The following is a 27,193-nucleotide window of genomic DNA, read 5'->3' on the forward strand; positions in this document are numbered from 1 at the left end:
AAGTTGCCCAAAATTGGACTTTCCGAATGGACCACCTAAGACGCAGCCGCGGTCAACATTTAAATGAAATTATCTTCAAAAAGTAAATGTCATGAACCAATCTAACGTTTCAAATAAAGAACCGATGAGATTTTGCAAATTTTATGCGTTTTTTTTTTTTTAAAAAGTTATCAAGCTCTTAAAAAATCACCCGATAGTTTAACGTCTGCTGGTTGCTGTCTTCTTAGCACCCCGTCATACATAAGGTTCCATAATAGTGGGCCTAACACTGACCCTTGGGGTACTCCACTCGAGATAGAGAAGCTCTTGGTGCCTTCGTCCGTATCAAAAATCAGCCTTCTGTTTTTAAAATAACTCATTATTATGTTTATGAGGTATTCAGGAGCCCGTACTTCATCCAGGGATTTAATTATATCTGCCCATTTTGCCGAGTTGAAAGCATTCTTGACATCCAGGGTAATGCGCATAGTACTTTTTTGTGCCACCTTTCCATTTTCTGCCACTTACTGCACATTTCGCAGTATCGACGACTTCTCGTAGTGCGTCAATAGTGGATCTCTTTTTTTTAAAGCCGTATTGTCTCTCTGATAATCCGCCGGCTTTTTGGATTGCAAACTCCAAGCGGTTACGTATTATACTTTCGTACACTTTACCCATTGTGTCGAGCATACACAGTGGTCGGTACGATGACGGAGCAGAACCAAACGTTGTAGCTTCCAAAAGTCAGGGAATACCTCTTCCTTTATACAAGCGTTGTTCATTTTAGTGAAAACTCGAGGTTTTGAGCTTATGGCTTCCTTCAGAGCTCTGTTTGGTATGCCATCCAACCCAGGTGCTTTGGCGTTTTTGATTTTCTTTGCTATTGCCAACAGTTCGTCTTCCGTGACAAGCGGGTGTCACTCTGCAGCTTCGTTTCGTCGCTTGGCATATGAAATCCGGTCGTGTTTCGGGAATAATGTTTCGACGACCTTTCCCATAAAATATGCATCTTTAGGTTGCTGCTGCTTGTTTTTAAATCTTGACATACATATTTTGTAAGCAGTACCCCAAGGGTCAATGATTGCTTTCTCTACACATCTTCTCAAAACACTATTATTTGCTACGGGTAATTGCCGACTTCAGGAGCTTCTTGTGATTTTTAAATTCTTCCCTAAGGTGGTTTTCGTTCGTTTCACCCCGGTTACACTGTAGACGCCGTCTAGTTGAGTGAGAGAGCTTTCTCAGCGTGGAAATTTCCTCATTCCACCAATATACAGGCCGTCGCTTGTTGTGATGTGACGTTCTACGCATTGTTGCATCGCATGCTGCGACCAGTTCTTTTCGAACTGCTGATACCAGGTGAGCGGCGCCGTCACCTGATGCCTTTGATGCACTCCAGACTAGCTCAAACAGGTCTGGGTCGAATTCTTGTTGTTTCCAGCTTCGCTTTCGGCAGGGATTTCTGCTAAAAAGTTCTTGATCTCGGGAGTACGAGATTTGCGCTATAATTGCCATATGATCACTGTTTGTGTATATGTCAGACACCGCCCACTTAATGTGCCTGCTCAGCGAATCGTTTGCAAACATAATGTCAATTATGGATCCTTTATTGCCTTTTTGGTAAGTGTTTCGAGTTCCGGTGTTCATTATTGTTAAGTGCGTTTGACTCAGAAATTCATGATTTAGCCGCCCGCGGTGATTTGTACATCTGCCGCCCCATGCACTTGACCAAGCATCAAAATCACCCGCTATTATAATAGGTGTTTTGCCTCTGGTTTCTAAAGATAGCCTTAAGAGGAAATCCTCGAATTCTGCGATTGCTGCGCTGGGACGAGCGTAGCAACTTACAAAATAAATGCCCTGAATATTCGCCCATGTGAAGCAATTATGTTTTTCTCTGGAGCAGGTCTTAAAAGGTTGCCCTTTACAGGACCATATTGCTGCCTTGCCAGATTTGTCTGCAATCCATGTTCTTTCCGGACGCTGGGAGTATTGCTCACTTAGTATGGCGACATCAATGTTCTCTTCTATGATTGTCTGATCTAGCAGATCTTGTGCTGCTGCGCAATGGTTTAGATTCAGCTGGAGTATCTTCATTTACTTAGAGACTTCATCATCTCGAGGTACTTTGGGCAAGTCGTGCTCAATACAGAGTGCTCCCCTTTGCAGAGCATACAGCTCGGAACGTTAGTGCACGACCTTGCTAAGTGTCCTGCAGTTCCACAACGCGTGCATAGGGAAGATCTGTCTGTCAAACTGCAACATTTACGAGCCATGTGACCTAAATGGAAACACTTATAACGCCTGGGAATAGGCGAGTATTCTCGAAGGCGACAGATTGACCACCCAATCTTTATTTTTCCCAATTTGAGTGCGGCCTTAGCATCTTGAGCGCGCATGCATACAAGTGCTATTTGTGTGCCACTACGCGTTTTTCGCAGACTTTTGACATTCGTTGTCTCCAGACTTTGGATTCCACACTCCCTTTTCAGTGCTGAGCAAATTTCTTCTGGAGTTGTTATTTCGTCCAGGTCTTTACATACAATGGTAACGTTCCTCCACTCCTTCCAAGACGCTTTGGAAAGATTCGGCTTTCGTGTCTGCTTCATTTTTCAGTTCTAAAAGAAGGTCTCCTTTGAGTTTTTTTCGAACATAGGTTACGTTCGAACCCAACTCCTCAAGCCCGCTGTCACTCTTTATTTTCCGCAGAATATCTGCATACGACGCCCCTTCTTTCTTCGTGATAATGATGGCATCCGGTTTTGTTTTTATTTTCTTTTCTATCGGTTTTCTCTTTTTAACCACGTCTATCCATCTTTCATTTGCGTTTGGGAGAGTCATGGTATCCTTTTGGGTGTTTTTTACTGCTCCACTATGCGACAATTGCTCCTTTTCAACTACGTTTTTTGGCTTTTTTGTGGGTGGTAAAAAGCCTGATGCCTCTCGCATTCTTTTTGGGGTATTATCATCTCTACCAATAGTGATGATTTTCCTATTATCACTCTTCTCGATGGGTTTTCTAATTTTTCCGATTTTGCGTGTAACGCCACTATACTGCTCACTAGTTCGCGCATGGTTTGGTTAATGTGCCTTTGACCAGCCATCATGCTCTCCAATTCTTTTATTTTTTTTATTTTTTTGCCCAGTTTGCTAAAACTGCTGACCGTTTCTCCATTTTGCAATTCCTCAGGCTTGCTCTCCTTGTTTACTTGATCGGCAGTATCACATTTCTTATTTGATCCAGCAGCTGTGGGTTCCTCATTTTTATCATTAGGCGGTGTTCTCAATATTTTAGAAATCCTTCGTAAAGGATTATTCGGTGTTCGCCCAATACTATTTCCGGAGGCCATACCTCAGCGAGAAAATAGTTTGGTAACACCCCTCGATGTGTACGTTCAGTACCTAGCTTTACTTTCTAACTTAAAACTAAAATAGTTGGCAATGCGAAAACCAAAAGAAAAAAGGGAACAGCTGATACTTGTGTTTGGGATGGTTGGCAATGCACCAACCAAAAGAAAAAAGGAAAACACGAGAAGGGGAACTGCTGATAGATCACAAAACAGAGAAAACAAAACGGCAGAATAATGAAAGCACAAATTAAGTGTAAGGGGAAATAATTATATTTATTTTTCACAAATTGGCGCGGAAAAACACAAAAGGTAAGTGCAAATGATTATATATTATTAAAAATCAAAGTATACTTATCTTTTGCTTTAGGCCTGATGTCCACTTAGGTGGTTTAACCTCTCTGGATGTCTCACACAAAAAAGAAACAAACTTTTCCCCAGTAAACAACAGAATTTACTAAGTAATTTGAAGAACACAAAAAAACACGTCTAGTTCACTCTATGCACAATACGTGCCACTCCTGCACACATATGTAATTACATACATATCAGAGATCGGCATGCGCTGCTGTTTCTCTGACTTTAAGCCTACTTACATTAAAAGAAGTGGATGACTGAATGCCAGCGCACAGCATGCAGTGCAAGCGCACACCACCACCGCATTTGACGATCAATTTATGCTCGCATATACATATTGACTTCGGCAAAGAATTGTTGTTACAGTAAAAAACAGTCAAATAAAGTGTCATGCCTTCGGCAATAAGCTAAACGCAGTGTCTTATGCCTTCGGCAACAAGTCAAACAAAGTGTCTGCTTGTTTCGTGCGTAACACTTGAAACACTTCTTTGCCAAAGTCAATATGTTATGCGCACTCCTCGCTTTGCGCTGGTGTTCTTTCATCCACTTCTTTCTCTTTAGCATCACACGTATCAGTCAATGCAGTGTTCAGTCGCAGAAACAAGAAGTATTGACTAAGTGTACAATAATTGCGGCCACCGCATGCAGATCTCTGATACATATGTACGTGAATAAGTGCGACCGCTTGGTCTTTTAATATACATACATAAGTATGTATGTATGTATATCAAACATATAATGCCCACCAAATAAATATATACTAACATAAATATATATAACTTATTAAACCCACATTAATTAAATATTTATGTAATAATAATTGCAAAACTTTATTATAGATAGAGGACCCGTCCACTCTTCACTGTGGCTGATACATAAATAATACTACTACTACCATCTATATGATTTCTATTAGTTGGATTATAACTATTAGTTAATGAGATATATATTTTTGCGAAGCAACTTGTGTTAGTTTACAAAAAAAATGGATTATAAAGCATTTCATGTGTTAATAAAGCATTGCTTTTTTGGGGAAAATATTGTTGAATTTGGGCCCAGGGAAAAGATATTTGCTAAGCTGGAAACAGGCGAAATGAGTAAAGGTGCCTCACAAGTTCATAATCCAACAAAAACAACGAATAACTGTATGCATTGGGATGCACGTGGTATAATACATACTCAACGACTGAATACTGAGCCAGTTATAATCTATTTCCCTGCGTATTTGATTGCAGTTCTTTTCTTCTATTACAAATATTTAACAATTGTATTATTTTTGAGAAAACTCTGTTTAACATTGTACACATACATATATTCCAATGATTCCTGCAAACATGAATCTTGAACAAATGCCTATGATTTAAAATATAATTTTTGTATTTATGAGTTGTATTAAACTGTGACAAAAAAAGATAAAAGGTATCCTATGTCCTTACCCTGGTGTAATAGTGTAATTAACAACAACTTTCTTTTATATATATAGATGCGATGATTTTTTTTATTGTTTTTATTATTGTTTTTGTTTTTCTTTTTTTTTAAGAAATGAAATATTCAAATGATTCTTACAAACTTGAATTTTGAACAAATTTTCTTTCTTTTATATATATAGATATGTACTTCATAACAGTAACAAATTCCAAATTAAATAGTTTAGAGAAGAAGGTACAAAAAGTAACAAATGTGTCCACCCGAACTATCATTTATGAATCTTCACCCAGGTATGAATTCTCGACAGGAGCTCTTGAAAAATTTATTTTATCATTTGCGGGATTTGTTTTTTTTTCAATATCTTTTTATTTATTGAATCTGTATTTGGTTTTAAAAGCCTAACAATAAGTTATAAAATCTTAAATCTATTTAAAAACGAGAAAAAACGTTAAGTTTGTAAGGAAGCTATATGCTATAGTAATCCGTTGTAAACAAGTTTTTTAGAGATTACATTGTTGCCTTAAAAAATAACATACACCAAATTTCGTGAATATATCTTGTCAAATGTGAAAGTTGTCCATACAAGAACTTGATTTCGATCGTTCAGTTTGTATGGCAGCTATATGCTATAGTTAACCGATCTGAACAATTACTTTGGAGATTACATTGTTGCCTTAGAAAATAACATATATCGAATTTCGTGAATATATCTTGTCAAATGTGAAAGTTTTCCATACAAGAACTTGATTCCGATCGTTCAGTTTGTATGGCAGCTATATGCTATAGTTAACCGATCTGAACAATTACTTTGGAGATTACATTGTTGCCTTAGAAAATAACATATATCAAATTTCGTGAATATATCTTGTCAAATGTGAAAGTTTTCCATACAAGAACTTGATTCCGATCGTTCAGTTTGTATGGCAGCTATATGCTATAGTTAACCGATCTGAACAATTTCTTCGGAAATTACATTGTTGCCTTAAAAAATAACCTATACCAAATTTCGTGAATATATCTTGTCAAATGTGAAAGTTTTCCATACAAGAACTTGATTCCGATCGTTCAGTTTGTATGGCAGCTATAGTTAACCGATCTGAACAATTTTTTCGGAGATTATATTGTTGCCTTAGAAACTAACATATATCAAATTTCGTGAATATATTTTGTCAAATGTGAAAGTTGTCCATACAAGCATTTGATTCCGATCGTTCAGTTTGTATGGCAGCTATATGTTATAGTGGTCCGATATCGGCCGTTCCGACAAATGAGCAGCTTCTTGAAGAGAAAATGACGTTTGCAAAATTTCAAAACGATATCTTAAAAACTGAGAGACTAGTTCGTATATATACAGACAGACGGACAGACGGACAGACACAGACAGACAGACGGACATGGCTAAATCGACTCAGCTCGACATACTGATCATTTATATATATACTTTATAGGGTCTCCGACGATTCCTTCTGGGTGTTACAAACTTCGTGACAAACTTAATATACCCTGTTCAGGGTATAACTAGACACTCTCAAGCAAGTGATTGAGCTGTTTTGGAGATACATTGCTCCTTAGTACGCGGGCATATCTCTTCTTTTAAGGCGTGTTTGATTGCAGGAATGTACCAAAGCATTAACCAAAGGGTTTGGGTGATCACGGAGTTTAGATATATATTTAATTCTACTGTCTTCTACTTCTTTCCTTACCATAGAAATACCGAGGTATTTATGGATATTTTCATTACGCATGTACCATGGCGAACACGTGATTAATCTAAGCATTTTTGATTGGAACCTTTGTATTACGTCTATATTAGTTGCACAGGTCGTACCCCACAGTTGAATACCATACATCCAAATCGGCTTTATGACCGCTTTATATAAAAGCACTTTGTTGTCTAGACTAAGTTTGGAGTTTTTATTTAATAGCCAATTTAAATTTGCAGCTCTTATCTTCATGCAAGTTATTTTACTAGATATATGTTTTCTCCACGTAAGTCTTCTATCTAGGTGAATACCAAGATAAGTTACTTCATTCGCTTGGGGTACTAGAATATTATTCATTTTTACTGCCGGACACATATGTGGTCTAAGCGAAAATGTAACATGCTTACACTTTTGTTCATTCACATTTATACGCCAGTTGGCTAGCCATTCTTTGACAAACCTTAAGTGCTTGGCTAATATTCTTGATGCTATTATGTGGCATTTGTTACGGCTCACTATAGCTGTGTCGTCCGCCAAAGTTGAAGTTAATACATTGTTAGCTGTTGGAAGATCTGCTGTATATACATATGATGTATAGTGTTGGACCTAAAACACTGCCCTATGGTACACCAGCCCTTATCTGTCTTTCATCAGATATGAAATCTCCCACTTTTACCATAAATTGTCTATTTTTTAAATAAGACTCCAATGTTTTATACAATTCTGAAGGTACAATATTTTTAATCTTATATAAAAGGCCCTCATGCCATACCTTATCAAACGCCTGAGCCACGTCTAGAAATATAGCTGAACAGTACTCTCTGTGCTCAAATGCTTTTCTTATTTCGTTAGTGATTCTATTTACTTGCTCTATCGTGCTATGTTTTTCACGAAACCCGAATTGGTGGGTTGGTATTATATTATTTTCGTGGAGGAAAGGAGTCAGAAGGGTAGAAGACTGATTGGTCTGTGTGAAGACGACTGTGTTAAGTCTTTCCCAGGTTTGTCTATCAAGATAATCTGCGACTTTTTCCATGAATTAGGATAGTGTCCGAGATAAAGAATTGCATTGAAGAGCAAAGAGAGCACTTCTACGGGAATATTTGGTAACTCAATTAGCATTTTTGGGGTAATATTATCGTATCCTGGTGACTTTTTAGGGTTAAGTTCCTTTATTATTTCAGTAACTTCAGAAGTAGAAGTCCTAATAGACACATGCGACTCGTTTGCGGTATTAGGCAAGTTTGGCAACTCAAAGTTGTTTTTTGGGCAATTGGGTTGAAATACCTTTTCTAGGTGATTTGCAAAACAATTTGCCTTATCCTCAACACTACGTGCCCAATTACCATTCAACTGTCTTAGAGGCATGTTGGAATCTACTGGTGGCTTGAAAGACTTTTGGGCTTTCCAAAGGGAGGTTTGCTTGCTAGAATTTGGACACAATTTCTTTATATAATTTTCGGTGTTGTGTTCTTCTTCGCGTTTAAGCGCTTTTTTTAGCTTTCGTACAGCAGATTTTAGTTGAAGCAGAGTTGAAGGGGAGCGATTTAACTGCCATTCTCGCCTAGCTCTTCTTTTCTCATTTACAAGCTTCTCTATTTCATTATTGGTGATCTTTCTAAAACCAACTGGCTTATTGTTTCTTTTGGTGTTGCCAATACAGCTGCATTAGTTATTAGGTCATTAATTTCTCTTATATTTTCATCAATGTCTCTTTCAGTATTTATTTTGCAATCAATATTGATATGGCTGCTGGTATACTTTCTATACTTCAACCAGTTAGTTTTAAATGATGTTAGAGAAACTTTTGGCTCAAATATCATGGGCTGTTCGTATAGCTTTATTAGTACAGGAGAATGATCAGATGATAAGTCTGTACATGTATCAGCTGTCATAAGCGATCTATCTATATTTTTGACTACAGCAAAATCTATTAAGTCTGGTATTTTTCTTCTATCACTGGGCCTGTATGTCGGCTTACCAGGGGATATTATATCCAGCTTATTATGCTTATTCATAATAGTGTAGTACAACTGTCGTCCTTTCGGATTAATAAGACGTGAGCCCCAGTACTTGTGTTTTGCGTTGTAATCTCCACCTGCAAGAAATCTTTGATCTAGTGTTCCAAAAAAGTCTTTAAACTCGATTTCTGTAATTTTAAAACGAGGTGGACAGTATATAACCGTAAGGTTTAAGTCACAACCCCGATTTTTGAGTGATATTGTTGTAGCTTGTAACTGTGGTGTAGCATGAGATTCTAGGGCATAGTGGTTTAAACGATTTCTAATCAACACTGCCGTGCCACCATGCGCTTTTCCATCTGGATGATTTGTGACATAGAGTCTAAATCCCGGTATATTGAAATTATTTTTATTTTTTAAATGAGTATCTGATATAAGCATTACATCTATATTTTTTTCAGACAGAAATCTAATAATCTCTAATTTATGTTGGTTAACACCGTTAGCATTCCATATACATATGTTTAGTAAGCTCATTTTTTACTTAATAAATTTTGCAGCATTTGATTTTGTGATTTTATTAAATCCTGGATCATGTTTTGCATGCTAGACATAAATTGTGTCATACACTGTGTAAGATTTATAATCATAGTTTCAATACCTCCATTTGGAGGATTTTGCGGCAGTTGCATTTGCACAGTGTTGCCTTTCACCACATTAGCATAGCTTCCTTGCATATTATTATTGATAGAAGTAATAGGATTTCTCTGAGGTTAATATAATTTCATTACGGGGTGTTTGTAACATTTAGTCACGACGTGCTTGAATGCCCTGTGACAACTTCGATTTCAAATCTCTATATACAGGACAACCCCTGTAGTTAGCAGTGTGATTTCCTCCACAATTGCTAAATTTTTTATTTAATTCTTCTTTCTTAAGGGTGCATTTAGAAGTGGGATGTAAATCACCACATACCACACAAACACTGCGTAGAGTGCAGTATGATTTAGTATGCCCATATTCTTGGCAGTTAGTACATTGTACTGGACCGTTTCTTTTATGTGGTTCTTCCACAGTTACTCTACGATGCAGCAAATATTTCAAATTATATATTGGATGTGTTTCATTTTTTTTAAGTTGATTTGAGTTCGGCATCAACTCAATTTTAAACATTGGCTGAGGTACTTTGTTTCTGTTAAATATATTTACAACTGTTTTAATTCCAAAACCACATTCTTCCAATGCTTCTTTGACTTCACTAGAGTCTACGGCAGACTCTATACCCTTGATTACAACAACTAGGCCCTTAGAGCTCTTCAGTTGATACGAATAATAATTTTTGTTTTTATTTGACAAAAATTTAACTATTTCCATGAAACTTTTTTCAGTGTACGACTGAATTTTTGTTTCGTCTATATTGCACTATATGAAAATTGTTAGTGCCAACAATTTCAATTAATTTCGCAACAAGGTTATTACGGTTATTATATTGGAGGTGGTTTGGCATTAACGACTGTGGTGGTACCTTTCGCATCGTCGTCTGAACCATTGCTTAGTATGGCAAATCTGTTGCCATTTAAAACTTCCGTTTTATTTTTATTTGGTTTGCCGTTTGAACTTTTGTTGGATTGACCGTTGCCTTTGAAGGACTTAATAACCTTTTTATATTGACGTAGCGGTCAATGCCTGTTTGTACAGACGGGTCTTTTTTTATTACCTTCTCACCTTGCGTTGTAATTTTCTTCGCTGCCTGTGCGCTTGCTGGTACCTGCAGACTGGTTGCTGACAGCGCATTTGCTGTTGCCCGATTGTTGTTTTATGCTGCTTCTGCTGACTGCGTTCTTTGCTGCGTTCCCTTTTCTGCTGATCGTCGCGATGACTCATCATCGCCGTTACCCTTTGTATTGCCAGTAGTTGTTGTTGTTGTTGGGTCGACAAAGCTGAAGTAGGCATTTAGCGAATGCCTACGGCCTTGCTGGTGAGGCTGCGAAGCACTCATAATTGTTTTTATTATTTTTTTTTTTTGTTTTGTTTTTATCTATTTATTTCGTGCACTATTTGTTTATGTTTATATGTAAATAATAATTTGTGAGCACTTAGTTTTTGTTGATTGTTTGTTTTTATTTTATTATTATTAATTGGTTACTTTTTTTCACAATTTGAATACACGGAGCGAGTTAGAAACACGTCCGTACACCATGAAGGACGAAAATGTTATCACGGCGAAATGCCGTCGGGTAGATAGCTGATGTAGCGCACGTTTTGAGCCCTTGAACTCCTTAAATCTTTTATGTTGAAAATACAAAAAGGATAAAGATCCTTTTTTTTACAAATGTATTTCTGGGAAAAATAAGAATTCATATTTTTGGACTACTTTATAATAATGGTGGCATAAATTTTATATACCAATAAAAATAATAAATTTAAAATGAGCAATGATATATTCCAAACCCAATTTGCATAATTTTTCTGTAAATAACAATATTGAACTAAATTTTAATTTTTTGGAAAAATGTTATTTTGAAAATGTGGAAAGTGGAAAGACAAAAAATCGGCTGGCAAGGTTATGGCATCAGTCTTTTGGGATACCTATGGTATATTATTCATCGAATGATAAATGAGCCAGTTTTAATTCATTGCACTGTGTATTTGATTGCAGTTCTATTCTACCATTCCCAATATTTAACAATTTTATTATTTTTCAGGAAGGATCAGTTCGAAATTGTACACATATTAGTACTTCATCGTTCCCGTTTAAATATTGCATTGCTCTGTGCAATGCTTCAAAAAGATTTCTGTATATCTCAAATTTTAATAGACCTTTTTATCAACACTTCAGTTATTTTATGCCAGATCTTTTGCAATTTTAAATTGCCTGTCAAGATACCTCCTCCAATAGTTAGCAGGTATGAAAAAAAATGTTATAGCTTCCCACAGATGTATTGAATCACCCATTTTATTACTTAAGAACGAACAACTCTGTCCACATTATGAAAACTTGTCTACAGATGTCGCCCTTTACTTTGGCATCGTTTTGTTTATTGCACGTTTACGTCAATTTAAGGTTTGAATATTGGATACTGCGATGGTAGCGCAATCTATCGGATCCAATGTAAGACATTCCAAATGAATTACAAATGAAAAATTAATTTAAAAAAACATTTTCCAGTGGAACAAATTGTGAATCTAAACCATTCTCGAATGTCCTTAAACACACACAAAAAATTTCATCAAAATCGGTCCAGCCGTTTAGGAGCAGTTCAATTACAAACACACGGTCAGAAGATTTATATATAATGTATAAGGATGTATTTCAAACGATTATATGGAATTCATCATGAAATAGTTCAATTTGTACATACACAACTACATGCTTATATGATATAAAATATACATACAAATTAATGACTGCGGCAAGTTCTCGTGGGCAACTGGCTCGTTTTCTTTATTTCGTCTTATTAAATACAATATTTTGCTTAAGCCTAAATACAAATATTAATCTTACATTCTAGGAAGTATATCCACAACCCACTTAAGATCGACCGTATAATTAAGTATATATTAAGGGAGGTTGCTGTTAACTTCCTCTCTTTAATATATATTTTTACTAAAACAATGCAGTTTGGTGTTTTACAGCAATTGTTTATTGTACCGAAATAAAAGAAATAAATATTAGTAATTAAAATTAAATGAATATACCAAGTGCAGCGCTGGTCCTTCAAGTTTCCTTGATAGTCTCTTCCTAACGGTGATGTCGCCTTCCTTTTCTGTAGCGGATTAATACTCCAATCTCAATTGAACTGAATTGACTGACTTGATGCGTTGGTGGTGCTGATTCTTTTATACTGCATTTGAGCAGTGGCGTGATCCAAAGTTGAAGTTCTTATTTCATCTGGCATCGTATTTCTTCTGGTCGTAAATATGATTATTTTACGATTTTGATGATTGATGCGTACAGAAAATATTAACAGTGCGGATCATTGCTCAAGTTAATTATTTAATGCTCGTGTCATGTTGCATAAATATTACTCCAATCAGTATGCAGATTGATATGCTCAGTATGTTTATGTGATCGCTGCTCTCGCAATGATATGTTAAGTGTTCTTTTTAATACGCTTTTATTAGCTTCACTTGTATGTATGTATGTATGTATGTAACTTTTTTAAGTGGTACTACTGAAGCAGCTCACCAAAAATATGCAACATCTATATAAAACTAGTTTTGGCGACATTTGAGTAGCATATGTATATACTGAAATATACATACTATGTATGTATATCCTTAAAGAAAGTATACTTTATATCAGTGGTGCGCACGCCTCAATACTACTATATTTTACGTTTGCGCTGCACAAACATTACGCTGAACAAATTTCTACTATATATATTTTTTTTTTATTTACATTCAGGGAAAAAAAATATTGGCAAATTTGGAAAAAATATCAGAAATGTTTATTGAATTCTTTTTGTGTAATACTTGAAAATTTATTAAGTCGTTGACTAAATGGAATCGTTTCGATAATACATCATCAATTTGATTTCCCCTTTATAAAAAAAATGCGTAGAAGATCGGTAAGATGTTGGTCAGAAAGCGTGTTTCTTTGCTTATTTTGAATTAATTTGAAAGTGTTTCAATAGGATAGTAATATATAAAAAAATATTTTGCTTTCAATTTAAGAAGAAGATTTCTTCTATCATTGCCTTGAATTGCAAGGTATACATTATGAACAGTAGTGTAATGACGTTTCAACAAGATTACATTTATTGCAACACTTAATGTTTTTAACACAATAAACATTGCGCTTCCCCTTCATCAGTTTCAATAAAAAAAAAAATAATTTTCTGGCCACTTGAGAAACGATTTAAAAAATTCGAGGTGTTTCTGTAGTGTATTCAAAAAAATGTGCGATGCGCTAAATTGCTCAACAGAAAGAAAAAATGCCGAATTTTTGTTATAATGTGTACGTGTTCATGGACCGCTTTCGTGTGCATGTGATATTTTTCGCAGTAGCAGAATTATCAGTCAAACACGCGTGTTTGGATTTTTATTGCGATGTTATTAAATGAGCGCCACTGCTTTATATAGATATATGTACTTATGTATATAAGTATAACCGCGCACCAGAAGAAATAATATCAAATAATGCAAAACATGTGACTTTTAGGTAATAAAAAAATTAATACTTATAATAAAATTTTTGTAGTAAAAAAAAAAAATTCAGATACTAGTTTTCAAAATGCCTCCGAGAAGCAACTGCAGTAGAAAACTCCTTTTTTTAACTTTGGCTGTCACGTCGATGTGAGCTTTTTAAAAATTGTCACCGAATCTAATGGCGGAGAATACGATTTAAGTTATATTTCTTTATATTTCACAATATTGGTAAATCTCATAGAAGAAAAAAATAGATTCTTTCAATATAAAATAAGAATTCATAAAAATTTTAAATACACACCTACCCCTTATTTGAACCCCTCTACCTGAAAAAAAAATGGAGCTTACCTACTTTCCGGGTCGACCACTTGAATTATAAGTGCTAGTCAAGAACAATAGAAATGGATTAACCCAAGTTTGTACCGTTACTTTTTTGGTTCCCGCGGGACATCATAAATATAATAAATATCAGGAATATATTAGGTATACAATCAAACGAAAAAAACAGTCGAAGTGTACGGTTGTGACAATTTAAAATTATAAGCGAAATATATTTACATAGATTTTCAAAAAGTCTGTGCGTCGTATAGTATATTTGATTAAAATCTTTTCATTATAAACCAATAAATTAATTTTATTTAACGAATTGTTTATACAAAAAACAACAAATCTCAGTGAAAGAATGGAAAGATCGTCAGAACACTTAAGCGAATTAGAGAAAATAAAGGAGAAAAGAAGGCTCTATATGAGAAGTTATAGAGCCAAGCAGTCGAAGGAAGGCAGAGAGACTCGCTTGAAGCAAGTGCGTCAGCATGCAGCAGAAAGCCGAGCCTTAGAACCAAAGCAAGCCAGAGAGGCTCGTTTGCAGCAAATGCGTCAGCATGCAGCGAAGAGCCGAGCCTCAGAACCAGACCAAGGCAGAGAGGCTCGTTTGCAGCAAATGCGTCAGCATGCAGCGGAAAGCCGAGCCTCAGAATCAGAACAAGCCAGAGAGGCTCGTTTGATGCAAATGCAGAAACAAAATGAAGAGGTCCGAAGGTTACGTAAAGCCAGTATAACGAGCTTTAGGCAGGCAATTAACTCGTTTTGCGATGCGATATGTGAAGTTTGTACTAAACGATGCTATAAACATCAAAATTTTAAGTGGGTTGTAGATGCTATAGCAAACACATATTTGCCTAATGAATTAAAGCAAAAAAAATGTTTGGTTGTTTGCAATCGTTGCAAAACCCATTTGAATTCAATGAAAAATATTCCACCATCTAAATCTTATTGGAACAATCTAGATCCAGGCTTTATTCCAGACGTGATTTCGGAATTATCTCAAGCCGAGCAAAGGCTGATTTCACGTATTATTCCATTTGTTAAAATTATAAAATTAAGCGGTGTATTTGGGCAATATAGTTTTCGAGGTCAAGCAGTATTGTTTGCTCAGGATGTTTTCGAAGTTACTGAAAAACTTCCGAACATGTTACCAAGAACCACTAATAATGCTGGAATAGTTGTCATTACTGAATTTTTGGAAAATATTAATGTAACGCGACAGTTTTCAGTATCTAGGCAAAAGGTATATGATGCACTACATTGGTTGGTCGCTAACAATCCCCTTTATAAAGACGTCACTATCGATCAAAACGTCATAATGAATGAAGAGGATATTATTAGAGTAGAAAAAGCTCCACTAGAGGTTATGAATGAAATCAATGATGAACTTAACAATAACACTAGTGCTTACACAAGAATATGTGATTTTTCGAGAATTGTGCGTGCTTCATGGCACCAAGGAAACGAGCTCATATTCACATCAGGATTTGCAGGTGTACAATGCTGTGCGATGGCATTGTCTAACATCCTAAGAGCCAGTATTCTTGCACCACAACAGTGGTTTACAAACACCCTCAACCTGAATATGATAACGGGTGACCAAATCTACAGCAATATAAGATTTCAAACGGAGCGAAATTTAATGGCCTATCGTATTGAAGACGATGGATACCTACTGGTGCGAAATTTCCACGCAATAAAAGATGTTTTAGTCGCATTCGGCAAACGGTTTCAGATCACTTTTGCCGATGAACCAAGCATATATGGAAGCTTGAGCGACAAGAATAATGAAACAAACTTCGGACGCACCCTTCGTCAAGGGTTGGAAGATCTTTTCATGGAACATAGCGCCGGCATAATAATAACAGATGGACAATCATTCGGAGTGATGTACTATGATAACAAATATTACTTCACTAACTCACATTCTTGTGGTCAAAAGGGATCTAGAGCAAAGGATAACAATGGAAAAGCCTGCATTATCGAATGCGACAATTTAGACGAGTTTGTGAGGATTTGTAAACGTACAACAGGCAGCAAAAATGTGCAGTATACTCTTGATTACGTTGATGTTGTATATGAAACAGATGAGCCTGATGAGATAGAAATACAGCAGAGTATTGAGATAGTAACGGCTGCGTCTGAAATGATTACTTCTCAACATGAACTACCTAATCATTTAATTCCACTGCAGACATCTTTGATGGCGCCGATTGATGTAATGCAACCCAATGTGGAAGATGAACTACAGGTTTCACGAAACCTTAACGAAATTAACCGCAAAACGAAAGACAACATCGTTAATATCGGACATGAACTGAAAGCAGAAGAATTTGCCTGGTACTTCTTGTTTCCTTACGGAAAAAACGGGTTCAAAGAACAAAGGCCTGTAAATATTACAGCGTTAGACTACTTTCAGTTTAGAATTTTGGGAAGTGACACAAGATTTCAACGTAACGACTATCTATTTTATGCCTTATCCTTCTTTGAATATTATAGAATCAAAAGCACTATATCTGCATGCGGCAAAAAAATTGTTAATCAAGAAGGAGCAATAGAAGATGTCCATATTTATGTAAAAAATTTAAGAGGTTCGGCAGCTTATTGGAGATCAGCTCTGAATGAACTATTAGCTCAAATCAGATGTTTAGGACCTCCAACATACTTTGTAACATTTAGCTCAAATGATCTCAACTGGCTAGACCAACGAAAGGCTTTGTTAATAGCCGATGGTAGGGCTGATGTTGATCCCAGTACTCTCGATATTTATGAGACCCAAAGACTTATCGAGAAGTATCCAGTAATTTTGAGTCGACATTTCATGTTAAGAGTAAATGCTCTAATGAAATTTATAAAAAATAATGATTATGTGTTTGGCGGAAAAGTGAAGGATCATTGGTGGCGCATTGAATTCCAGAATCGGGGCAGTCCTCACCTTCATATGGTGATTTGGATCGAAAATCATCCCGAGTTTGACTCAGAAGAAGGGAAACTTCTTCTGGATCGTAATTGTTGCTGTAGAATCCCTCCAGAAGAAGAAGACCCAGAGCTTCATGAATTAGTTAAAAAATGTCAAATTCATCGGCATACACAAACTTGTTCAAAAAATAATACTTCTATAAGATGCCGATTCAACTTTCCACGCCAAGAATGTGACGAGACACGAATTGTGTCACATTCTTCAGATGATTTTCTTCGTAACGGAGGTAGAATTTGTTTACTTAAGCGTCGAAAGAGAGTTGCTAAGACTGTGGGCAGGCAACATGGATATTCAGCCATGCGGATCAAACGAAGCGATAGCGTACTATATAGCAAAGTACCTATCGAAAGCAGAACCTGCAGGTATAGATTCTGGAATTGCGCAGGCAATACAGCAAATTCAACGCGAAGAAACTGATCTTTCACGCAAACTGTTCAGCATATGTATGAAGATTCTTCATGAACGACAAGTATCAGCTGCAGAATGTGCATATAGACTTTGTCATATCCCATTACGGGACAGTTCTCGAAGCTGCATTTTTCTGAACACAAGAAAGGCAGAACAGCGTTACAGAGTATTGCAATTCGACAGAAACGGGCACGCAACTGGTTATTATAGTAATATCTTTGAAAGATATCAAAAACGTCCGTTACAATCTCCCGATTACGATTTTGTAAACATGAGCCTTACAGAGTTTGCAATGTTGTTTGAACCATTCTATCCGAAAAAAGTAAGCGAAACTGAGGAAAGTGTTGATCACGACGCGTATGAAGAATTTCGTAACACACGTCGTCCACTCATTACGCTATTAGATAAGAGCAAAATGGTTGTGAGAAAGGTTCCCGCAGTTGTTAGGGTGCCATATTTTATAGCAACATCAGATCCCGACAACTTTTTCTATAGCTTACTTCTTCAATATATGCCTTATCGTTTGGAAACTGAATTACTTGAAGGTTTCGATAATGCAAAAGAGGCGTTTTTACATCGAGAGAATCGTTTGAAGGAAATGAGCAGGTATATGCGCCAATTTCGAGAGCGTGACCAACAGCTTGAAAATGCATTCAATCAGATACATGCATTTGAAATTTTAGAACAGCCAGAGATTATAAATCCTGAAGTTATAGAAGAAGAATTACCGGACACAGAAATGAGCAATGATCAATTTCAAAGAGCACAGCACGCTATGAATATTGATCAAAAACAATTGTTTACTGTCATTACAGAGAGTATTAAAAATCAACTTAATGGTGATATTAAACGAGAGAAAATTTTCGTCACAGGTGGAGCAGGCACCGGAAAAACTTTTCTCTTTAATGTATTGAAAAACCAAGTTAACCGATGTTATGGAAAATTGGTCGTGAAAGTTGGTGCTCTTACTGGAGTTGCAGCACGGTTGGTCGGAGGTTCTACACTACACAGCCTGTTGAAACTACCAGTACAAAAAGATGGCGTCATCATTAACATGCCACTTCTTACAGGAAATTATTTAAGAGGGATGCGCCAGTTATGGCAAAACGTTGAGTTTCTGTTCATAGACGAAATTTCTATGGTGCCTTATGAAATGCTTTGCATGATCGACTCTCGTTTGCGCCAACTAAAGAGACAGGACGCTTGTTTTGGAGGTATAAATGTCTTACTCTTTGGTGATTTAATGCAGTTACCACCTGTCCGAGGACATCAAGTATTTCAACAGCCAGAACATATGAAACCCGCTACACATTTGTGGCGACAATTCCGCCTGGTTGAACTCCAACAAAACATGCGTCAACAAGAAGATACGACATTTATAGATGTGCTTAATGCTTTAAGAGTTGGAAAGTTGACGTCGAAGCATCTTGAAGTTCTTCTTGAAAAAGTGTCAACAGATACCACTGAAGAATTCTCAATTGAGAAAGCTTTAAGGATTTATCCTACTAACGACCAAGTTGTTATACATAATGAAAAAGTTCTGAAGAGCTTTCAAGATAAAGGGACTGTTATTTATACGATTAAACCACAAGACCAACTCGTTGACGCTACACGAAGTTTAGGTAATAAGGACTTAAATACTGTAATACCGAATGACATCAGTAAAACAGGAGGTCTTCCTAATGTATTAAAAATATTCGTTGGAGCAAAAGTTATCTTAAGGTCGAATATTGACATGTCAAAAGGTTTAGTGAATGGTAATATGGGGTTTGTTACAGAAATTATCTGTGAACACGTAATTAAGCCAATATCGATACAATTTCTAGCAAAATACAGCTATGGAATCGCTGAGAGACGAATGTTGCCAATAATACTGAGATGGGCGTCAACCGATCATAAGATGCAAGGTTGTACAGTAGATCATGCAGTAATTAATCTGGGTTCTCGACTGTTTGCTGCTGGACAAGCTTATGTAGCACTTAGTCGTTGTAGATCTTTGGACGGAATTCGATTGAAGAACTAGGCTGTTCAAAGTTGACAGGTAAAACCCCCTGTAACAGTGAAGTTTTAGAAGAAATGATTCGATTAAGAAATAATAATTCGTAAAGTCGTCAATACAACTTGGTCGCAAATAATATCGGGTGATTTTTTAAGAGCTTGATAACTTTTTTTAAAAAAAAACGCATAAAATTTGCAAAATCTCATCGGTTCTTTATTTGAAACGTTAGATTGGTTCATGACATTTACTTTTTGAAGATAATTTCATTTAAATGTTGACCGCGGCTGCGTCTTAGGTGGTCCATTCGGAAAGTCCAATTTTGGGCAACTTTTTCGAGCATTTCGGCCGGAATAGCCCGAATTTCTTCGGAAATGTTGTCTTCCAAAGCTGGAATAGTTGCTGGCTTATTTCTGTAGACTTTAGACTTGACGTAGCCCCACAAAAAATAGTCTAAAGGCGTTAAATCGCATGATCTTGGTGGCCAACTTACGGGTCCATTTCTTGAGATGAATTGTTCTCCGAAGTTTTCCCTCAAAATGGCCATAGAATCGCGAGCTGTGTGGCATGTAGCGCCATCTTGTTGAAACCACATGTCAACCAAGTTCAGTTCTTCCATTTTTGGCAACAAAAAGTTTGTTAGCATCGAACGATAGCGATCGCCATTCACCGTAACGTTGCGTCCAACAGCATCTTTGAAAAAATACGGTCCAATGATTCCACCAGCGTACAAACCACACCAAACAGTGCATTTTTCGGGATGCATGGGCAGTTGGCCACCAAGATCATGCGATTTAACGCCTTTAGACTATTTTTTGTGGGGCTACGTCAAGTCTAAAGTCTACAGAAATAAGCCAGCAACTATTCCAGCTTTGGAAGACAACATTTCCGAAGAAATTCGGGCTATTCCGGCCGAAATGCTCGAAAAAGTTGCCCAAAATTGGACTTTCCGAATGGACCACCTAAGACGCAGCCGCGGTCAACATTTAAATGAAATTATCTTCAAAAAGTAAATGTCATGAACCAATCTAACGTTTCAAATAAAGAACCGATGAGATTTTGCAAATTTTATGCGTTTTTTTTTTAAAAAAAGTTATCAAGCTCTTAAAAAATCACCCGATATAATATAACAATTAGTCAATGAAAGGTTACGAGTAGATATTAAATGCTGTCTAATTGTCGATTTACTTAACCAATACTAACAATAATAATGAAGGAAAAATTCATGTATTATTGTGAGAAAAGCGTGGGGTGCTTTGTGACATACATATTTTTCATATATCGAGCATTCCACGCTTTTCTCACAATAATACAGGAATTTGTCCTTCATTATAATTGTTAGTTTATACAAAGAATTATTTTTCACTTTTTAGTTTGATATGCTTTAAAAGCGTGTTTTTTAGTTTTTTTAAACTATATTTATTTAGTTTTGTGTTCACTGTTCTCATATTACTTGTGCGAAGTCTTCTACATGTATGGTTGTGTGTTTGCTGTGCCTATGTTGGAGTGCTTGTATTGCTTTGTGTATTCATTTATTTGTGTACTTATTATTTTATAGTACATACTGGATTAATTGCATAGGCAGGGCTGGGTATGATAATGTGCTGAGGTGAGGTGGGTGGTGAGGAGGATGGTGTAACTTCCCCTTCCTTAGACTTGAGTGCCTCCTGAAGCTCCTACTTTCCTTTTCTTCTTTCCTTTTCTTATAATATTTTATACTATGTAAAACTATTAAACTTATGGTTTTTAGTGATATGAAAAATGTTAATGATATTGTGTATGTGATATTATTTCTATGTTTATAATGTAGTTCTTTAATTTCTTTGGTGTTTTCTACATTTTGCAAATGTATTTCTTCTATGTTGTTTATATTAACGCTTATATTCATTTGTTCATAAAACGGTAATATTATTGTATTAAATATTATGTTTTCATTATTTTCATAAATATTATCCTCTATTTTTATTGTACAAATTTTGAATTCAATTAAATTGCTTCCTTGGATTTCGTAATTCATTTTATTACAATGTTGTCTTAATCCAGTTTATGGTAAATTCTTAGTAAAAATTATTCCTTTTTATACTCTCGCAACAATGTTGCTAACGAGAGTATTATAGTTTTGTTCACATAACGGTTGTTTGTAAGTCCTAAAACTTAAAGAGTCAGATATAGGGTTATATATTCCAAAGTGATCAGGGCGACGAGTAGAGTCGGAATCCGGATGTCTGTCTGTCCGTCCGTCCGTCCGTCCGTCCGCCCGTCCGTGCAAGCTGTAACTTGAGTAAAAATTGAGATATCATGATGAAACTTGGTACACGTATTCCTTGGCTTCATAAGAAGGTTAGGTTCGAAGATGGGCAAAATCGGCCTACTGCCACGCCCACAAAATGGCGGAAACCGAAAACCTATAAAGTGTCATAACTAAGCCATAAATAAAGATATTAAAGTGAAATTTGGCACAAAGGATCGCATTAGGGAGGGGCATATTTGGTCGCAATTGTTTTGGAAAAGTGGGCGTGGCCCCGCCCCCTACTAAGTTTTTTGTGCATATCTCGGAAACTACTATAGCTATGTCAACCAAAGTCTACAAAGTCGTTTTATTTCCATATACAGTTCAAAAATGGAAGAAATCGGATAATAACCACGCCCACCTCCCATACAAAGGTTATGTTCAAAATCACTAAAAGTGCGTTAACCGACTAACAAAAAACGTCAGAAACACTAAATTTTACGGAAGAAGTGGCGGAAGGAAGCTGCACCCAGGCTTTTTTTAAAAATTGAAAATGGGCGTGGCGCCGCCCACTTATGGACCAAGAACCATATCTCAGGAGCTACTAGACCGATTTCAATGAAATTCGGTATATAATATTTTCTTAACACCCTGATGACATGTACGAAATATGGGTGAAATCGGTTCACAACCACGCCTTCTTCCAATATAGACCTATTTTGAATTCCATCTGATGCCTTCTCTGTATAATACGAGTATAAACATTAGGAACCAATGATGATAGCGGAATAAAACTTTACAAAAATACGGTATTTGAAAAATATGTAAATGACGTATTATGAAATCTCGATTATCACTTTACCATGCGAGAGTATAAAATGTTCGGTGACACCCGAACTTAGCCCTTCCTTACTTGTTCTATTTCTGTTATTTCTACTTCCTTGTTTGTTTTACTAGTGCAATTTGTGAATTTATTTTTAAATAAATTTTGTATACATTTATTACTTTGTTGTAATTTGGATTCAAAAATTACTTCTTCATCATAATCATATACTTTTTCTGTGTCTGTTACATATATTTGTTTTTCTACGTTAATTTCTCTGTTAAACTTATTTGGTATTGGTAATATTCTTATTTTATAATATTCTTTCTCGCAAAATTCTGGTATTAGTATTACAATAATTACATTTTTTCTTACTTCTAGTACATTACTTTTTATAAATTTTAGTTTCTTATTATTAACATTAAACTTGTTTATTTCTTTAGTAGTTAATATGCTTCTTCCGAAAATTCCTATTCTTGAAAATGCTATTAAATCTTGTATTTTCTCTATTTCATTTAACAAATAATTAATGTCAAATTGTAATTGTATTATTTCTATCGTTTCCATACAGTGTTTTTCCAAGTCTGTTAAATATTTTATTAATTCATTTGAATTTTTAGAATATTCTTCTATTTTATTGGTTAACAATTCAATGTTTTGTTTAAGTTCTATATTAACATTAATTTGTTTATTTTGTGTATTATCATAATCATAATGTTCATACCTTTGACTACTATGTTTAAAAGTGCTCTTTTGCTTCTTCTTATAAGTGGTTTTATTGAATTTAATTTATTTTTTACTGTGTTTAGTGCAAATTTTAGATTTTTCGTTGCCTGTTTGTTATGAAATGTGGTATTAAAATTACTTATAGCCATGTTCAATTGATCTATTATGTTGTAATATCTATTATGTGATATATTATGTTATAGTTCTTTATTAAGTCTACGTTTTCTTGTTTTAAAATTGTATATCCTGTCACGTAATTTAATGACGTGATTCTTTATTCTTGTGTCCATGAAATATGCGGTAACAAAAGTAAAATTAGAGCTGTAAAATAACGAAACAAAAAGATATTAATTAATTTTGGTAAGGTTTGACAACTTTTTTTCATTTTTTTTTTTCTGAACCATCAACATCTCAAGAATATTGTGTTAAAGTTTTAGGTTATTCGGAGAAAAACTAACGAAGTTACAGCAGGTTGAATAACGGTACCTTTAACTTAGGTTTGCGCGCCTTCCAGCTACCTGCGCTGAGTGTACAAAACTTTGAATCGATTTTCCCAAATATGTCATTTTTAAAGTCGGTGACCAGCCTACAGAAAAAACTACTGCTTCGATCGTTTTGAAATTTCGTTCAAATATTCTACATATGTATATATAGCTCTCAAATGACTTCCAGTTTTTCCAAAAATTTTAATTTCTAAGAATTTTACAATAACAAATAAGTCGATTTTTTCGTCTAAAATCGTCATTTTGGCTTGAAAATGGTACCAAAAATTTAAAAAATTGAAAAATTAAAAAAAAACTCGACGTCAATTGAAAGATAAACTATTAAACTAAAGAAAGCATTTTAATTTTTTGGTTTCAGATGATCCAGTGATGCTGTAGGCTGGTCACCGCACAAAAACTTTTTTTCGAGGTGCCTGCAGAGATCGACTATAAATCCGTTATTCCTTGATATTTTTCGATAAAACTTTTTCTAAGTATCCTTCAAATGTCGTACTTTCATATAATAATAAGTAAAATAAACTTACAGCAATAATATTTTCTAAAAAAATTCACGAAAAAAGGTCTTTTTTCGACGAAACAAACACCCCCCCTTTAATTCTCTGTGGATGAATGTGTCTGTTTCTGTTTTCTAATACTTTTCCGCTTCTCAATTTTATTTTTATTGGTTTATATTTCGGATCACTTTTCCTAATTCTAGCTATTTTTACAAAAATTTCACTTATATTTATAGTATCTTTATTTGCTCTGTCTTTATTTCTATTTTCTAAACACATTTTCTGTTTTTTCTTAATAATTTCTGGTATTTTTTCAAAATCTTAATTTTTTATTTTATTATTTATAAACTCTATTGGTTTTTTATTCGTTGTTGAATGTATTGTATTATTATAAAATTCTACTGAATTTATTATTCGTTTCGTTATTACTTCTTTATTATTTTGTGTTTTTAAAAGTCTTAAATGTTCGTTTAATGTGCCATGAGCTCCCTCTATGTCACTATTTTCTGTTTTTACTAATGGTGAAGTAAAATGAACGTCTATTAAAATTATTATTAAAATATTCCCTCATATATGAATTATTAAATTCATTATCAAAAACGTATTTATTTGGTTTTCCGAAAATTGAATGTCTGAAGTTTAATGTTTCAATAAAAGGTTGACTGTTTCTATCTGTTATTGGTATTACTGTTAAGTGTTTACTGAATTTGTCTATAAATGTAAAAAATATATGTTTTTCTGCTATATATAAATCTCCGTGAACAATTTCATTTGTGTTTCCCGGTATTTCCGTTTTTATAAATTTAATTTAAGGTTTGAATATTGGATACTGCGATGGTAGCGCAATCTATCGGATCCAATGTAAAAAATTCCAAATGAATTACAAATGAAAAATTAATTTAAAAAAACGTTTTCCAGTGGACCAAATTGTGAATCTAAACCATTCTCGAATGTCCTTAAACATACACAAAAAATTTTATCAAAATCGGTCCAGCCGTTTAGGAGCAGTTCAATTACAAACACACGGTCAGAAGATTTATATATAATGTATAAGGATGTATTTCAAACGATTATATGGAATTCATCATGAAATAGTTCAATTTGTACATACACAACTACATGCTTATATGATATAAAATATACATACAAATTAATAACTGCGGCAAGTTCTCGTGGGCAACTGGCTCGTCTTCTTTATTTCGTCTTATTAAATACAATATTTTGCTTAAGCCTAGATACAAATATTAATCTTACATTCTAGGAAGTATATCCACAACCCACTTAAGATCGACCGTATAATTAAGTATATATTAAGGGAGGTTGCTGTTAACTTCCTCTCTTTAATATATATTTTTACTAAAACAATGCAGTTTCGTGTTTTACAATTGTTTATTGTACCGAAATAAAAGAAATAAATATTAGTAATTAAAATTAAATGAATATACCAAGTGCAGCGCTGGTCCTTCAAGTTTCCTTGATAGTCTCTTCCTAACGGTGATGTCGCCTTCCTTTTCTGTAGCGGATTAATACTCCAATCTCAATTGAACTGAATTGACTGACTTGATGCGTTGGTGGTGCTGATTCTTTTATACTGCATTTGAGCAGTGGCGTGATCCAAAGTTGAAGTTCTTATTTCATCTGGCATCGTATTTCTTCAGGTCGTAAATATGATTATTTTACGATCTTGATAATTGATGCGTACAGAAAATATTAACAGTGCGGATCATTGCTCAAGTTAATTATTTAATGCTCGTGTCATGTTGCATAAATATTACTCCAATCAGTATGCAGATTGATATGCTCAGTATGTTTATGTGATCGCTGCTCTCGTAATGTTATGTTAAGTGTTCTTTTTAATACGCTTTTATTAGCTTCACTTGTATGTATGTATGTAACTTTTTTAAGTGGTACTGAAACGTAGAAGTTTAAGCAGCTCACCAAAAATATGCAACATCTATATAAAACTAGTTTTGGCGACATTTGAGTAGCATATGTACATACTGAAATATACATATGTATGTATATCCTTAAAGAAAGTATACTTTATATAGATATACTTATGTATATAAGTATAACCGCGCACCAGATAACCGCATATCAAATAATGCAAAACAGGTGACGGGGAAACTTTAGTATACGATCCCACGATTTCAAGGTTAAAAGTGGTATGGTTTATGGTGGATAGGGCTGATGCTACAGATTAAGAAAATATATAATTGTTGCCGCCGCAAACTTATAGTTTCCGAGATATTTGCATTTAAAGTTGAAAATTTTGCAAATTTCATTTTGCAATTTCTCGACTTATGGTTAGTTTTTCTTCCGTATTATGCAATTTTCATACACTTACAATTCACTACAATATTTCTACATATTTATTTTTTTCAATATTTTAGATATTTGCTTAAAATAAGCATTTTATATTTTACATAAATATTACTACACGCACAATAACAATAAGTGTTCCGTGTTGTCAAATAATAAGTGTTACCATATCACAAATGATTGAAAACAATAGAAATAAATAAAAAAAACTCAAATGCATGAAAAAAATTATCCTGGGCGACCAACACCAGGGTAAACATTAGTCCATTCGCGTCCCACTTCTTTCTGCATTGGCGGCCTTCGGCCGCGCTTCAAAAAAATAACCCTGGCCGATCCAACACCGGGGTGTATCAGGTTTTTTTTAAGTAAAACTCCTTTTCGCGTTGGCGGCCTTCGGCCGCGTTAAAAAAAAATAACCCTGGCCGATCCAACACCGGGGTGTATCAAGTTTTTTTATGTAA

At 35.1% G+C, this 27,193-nt stretch overlaps 2 protein-coding genes across 5 annotated transcripts in view; both read left to right on the top strand.

Moving 5' to 3' along the window:
* LOC126764069 (uncharacterized) overlaps positions 1-27,193 on the top strand; it is a 378,237-nt gene that overhangs the window by 98,493 nt on the left and 252,551 nt on the right. The window lies entirely within an intron of this gene.
* Positions 17,910-25,695, top strand: LOC126764671 (uncharacterized). The gene is made up of 2 exons (XM_050482328.1): positions 17,910-19,322; positions 25,672-25,695. The coding sequence occupies exons 1-2, from the start codon at positions 17,910-17,912 to the stop codon at positions 25,693-25,695; spliced, it is 1,437 nt and encodes a 478-aa protein (XP_050338285.1).

This window comes from Bactrocera neohumeralis, unplaced genomic scaffold, assembly GCF_024586455.1.
Source record: "Bactrocera neohumeralis isolate Rockhampton unplaced genomic scaffold, APGP_CSIRO_Bneo_wtdbg2-racon-allhic-juicebox.fasta_v2 cluster09, whole genome shotgun sequence".
Taxonomy (NCBI): Eukaryota; Metazoa; Arthropoda; class Insecta; order Diptera; family Tephritidae; genus Bactrocera; species Bactrocera neohumeralis.

What these genes read in the sequence shown, in the direction of transcription:
- LOC126764671 (XM_050482328.1), top strand. Translation starts at nt 17,910, where the DNA reads ATGAGCCTTACAGAGTTTGCAATGTTGTTTGAACCATTCTATCCGAAA. An exon ending in AAACAGGAGGTCTTCCTAAT is followed by an intron (nt 19,323 to 25,671) that starts GTATTAAAAATA and finishes CTTACATTCTAG; the next exon opens with GAAGTATATCCACAACCCAC.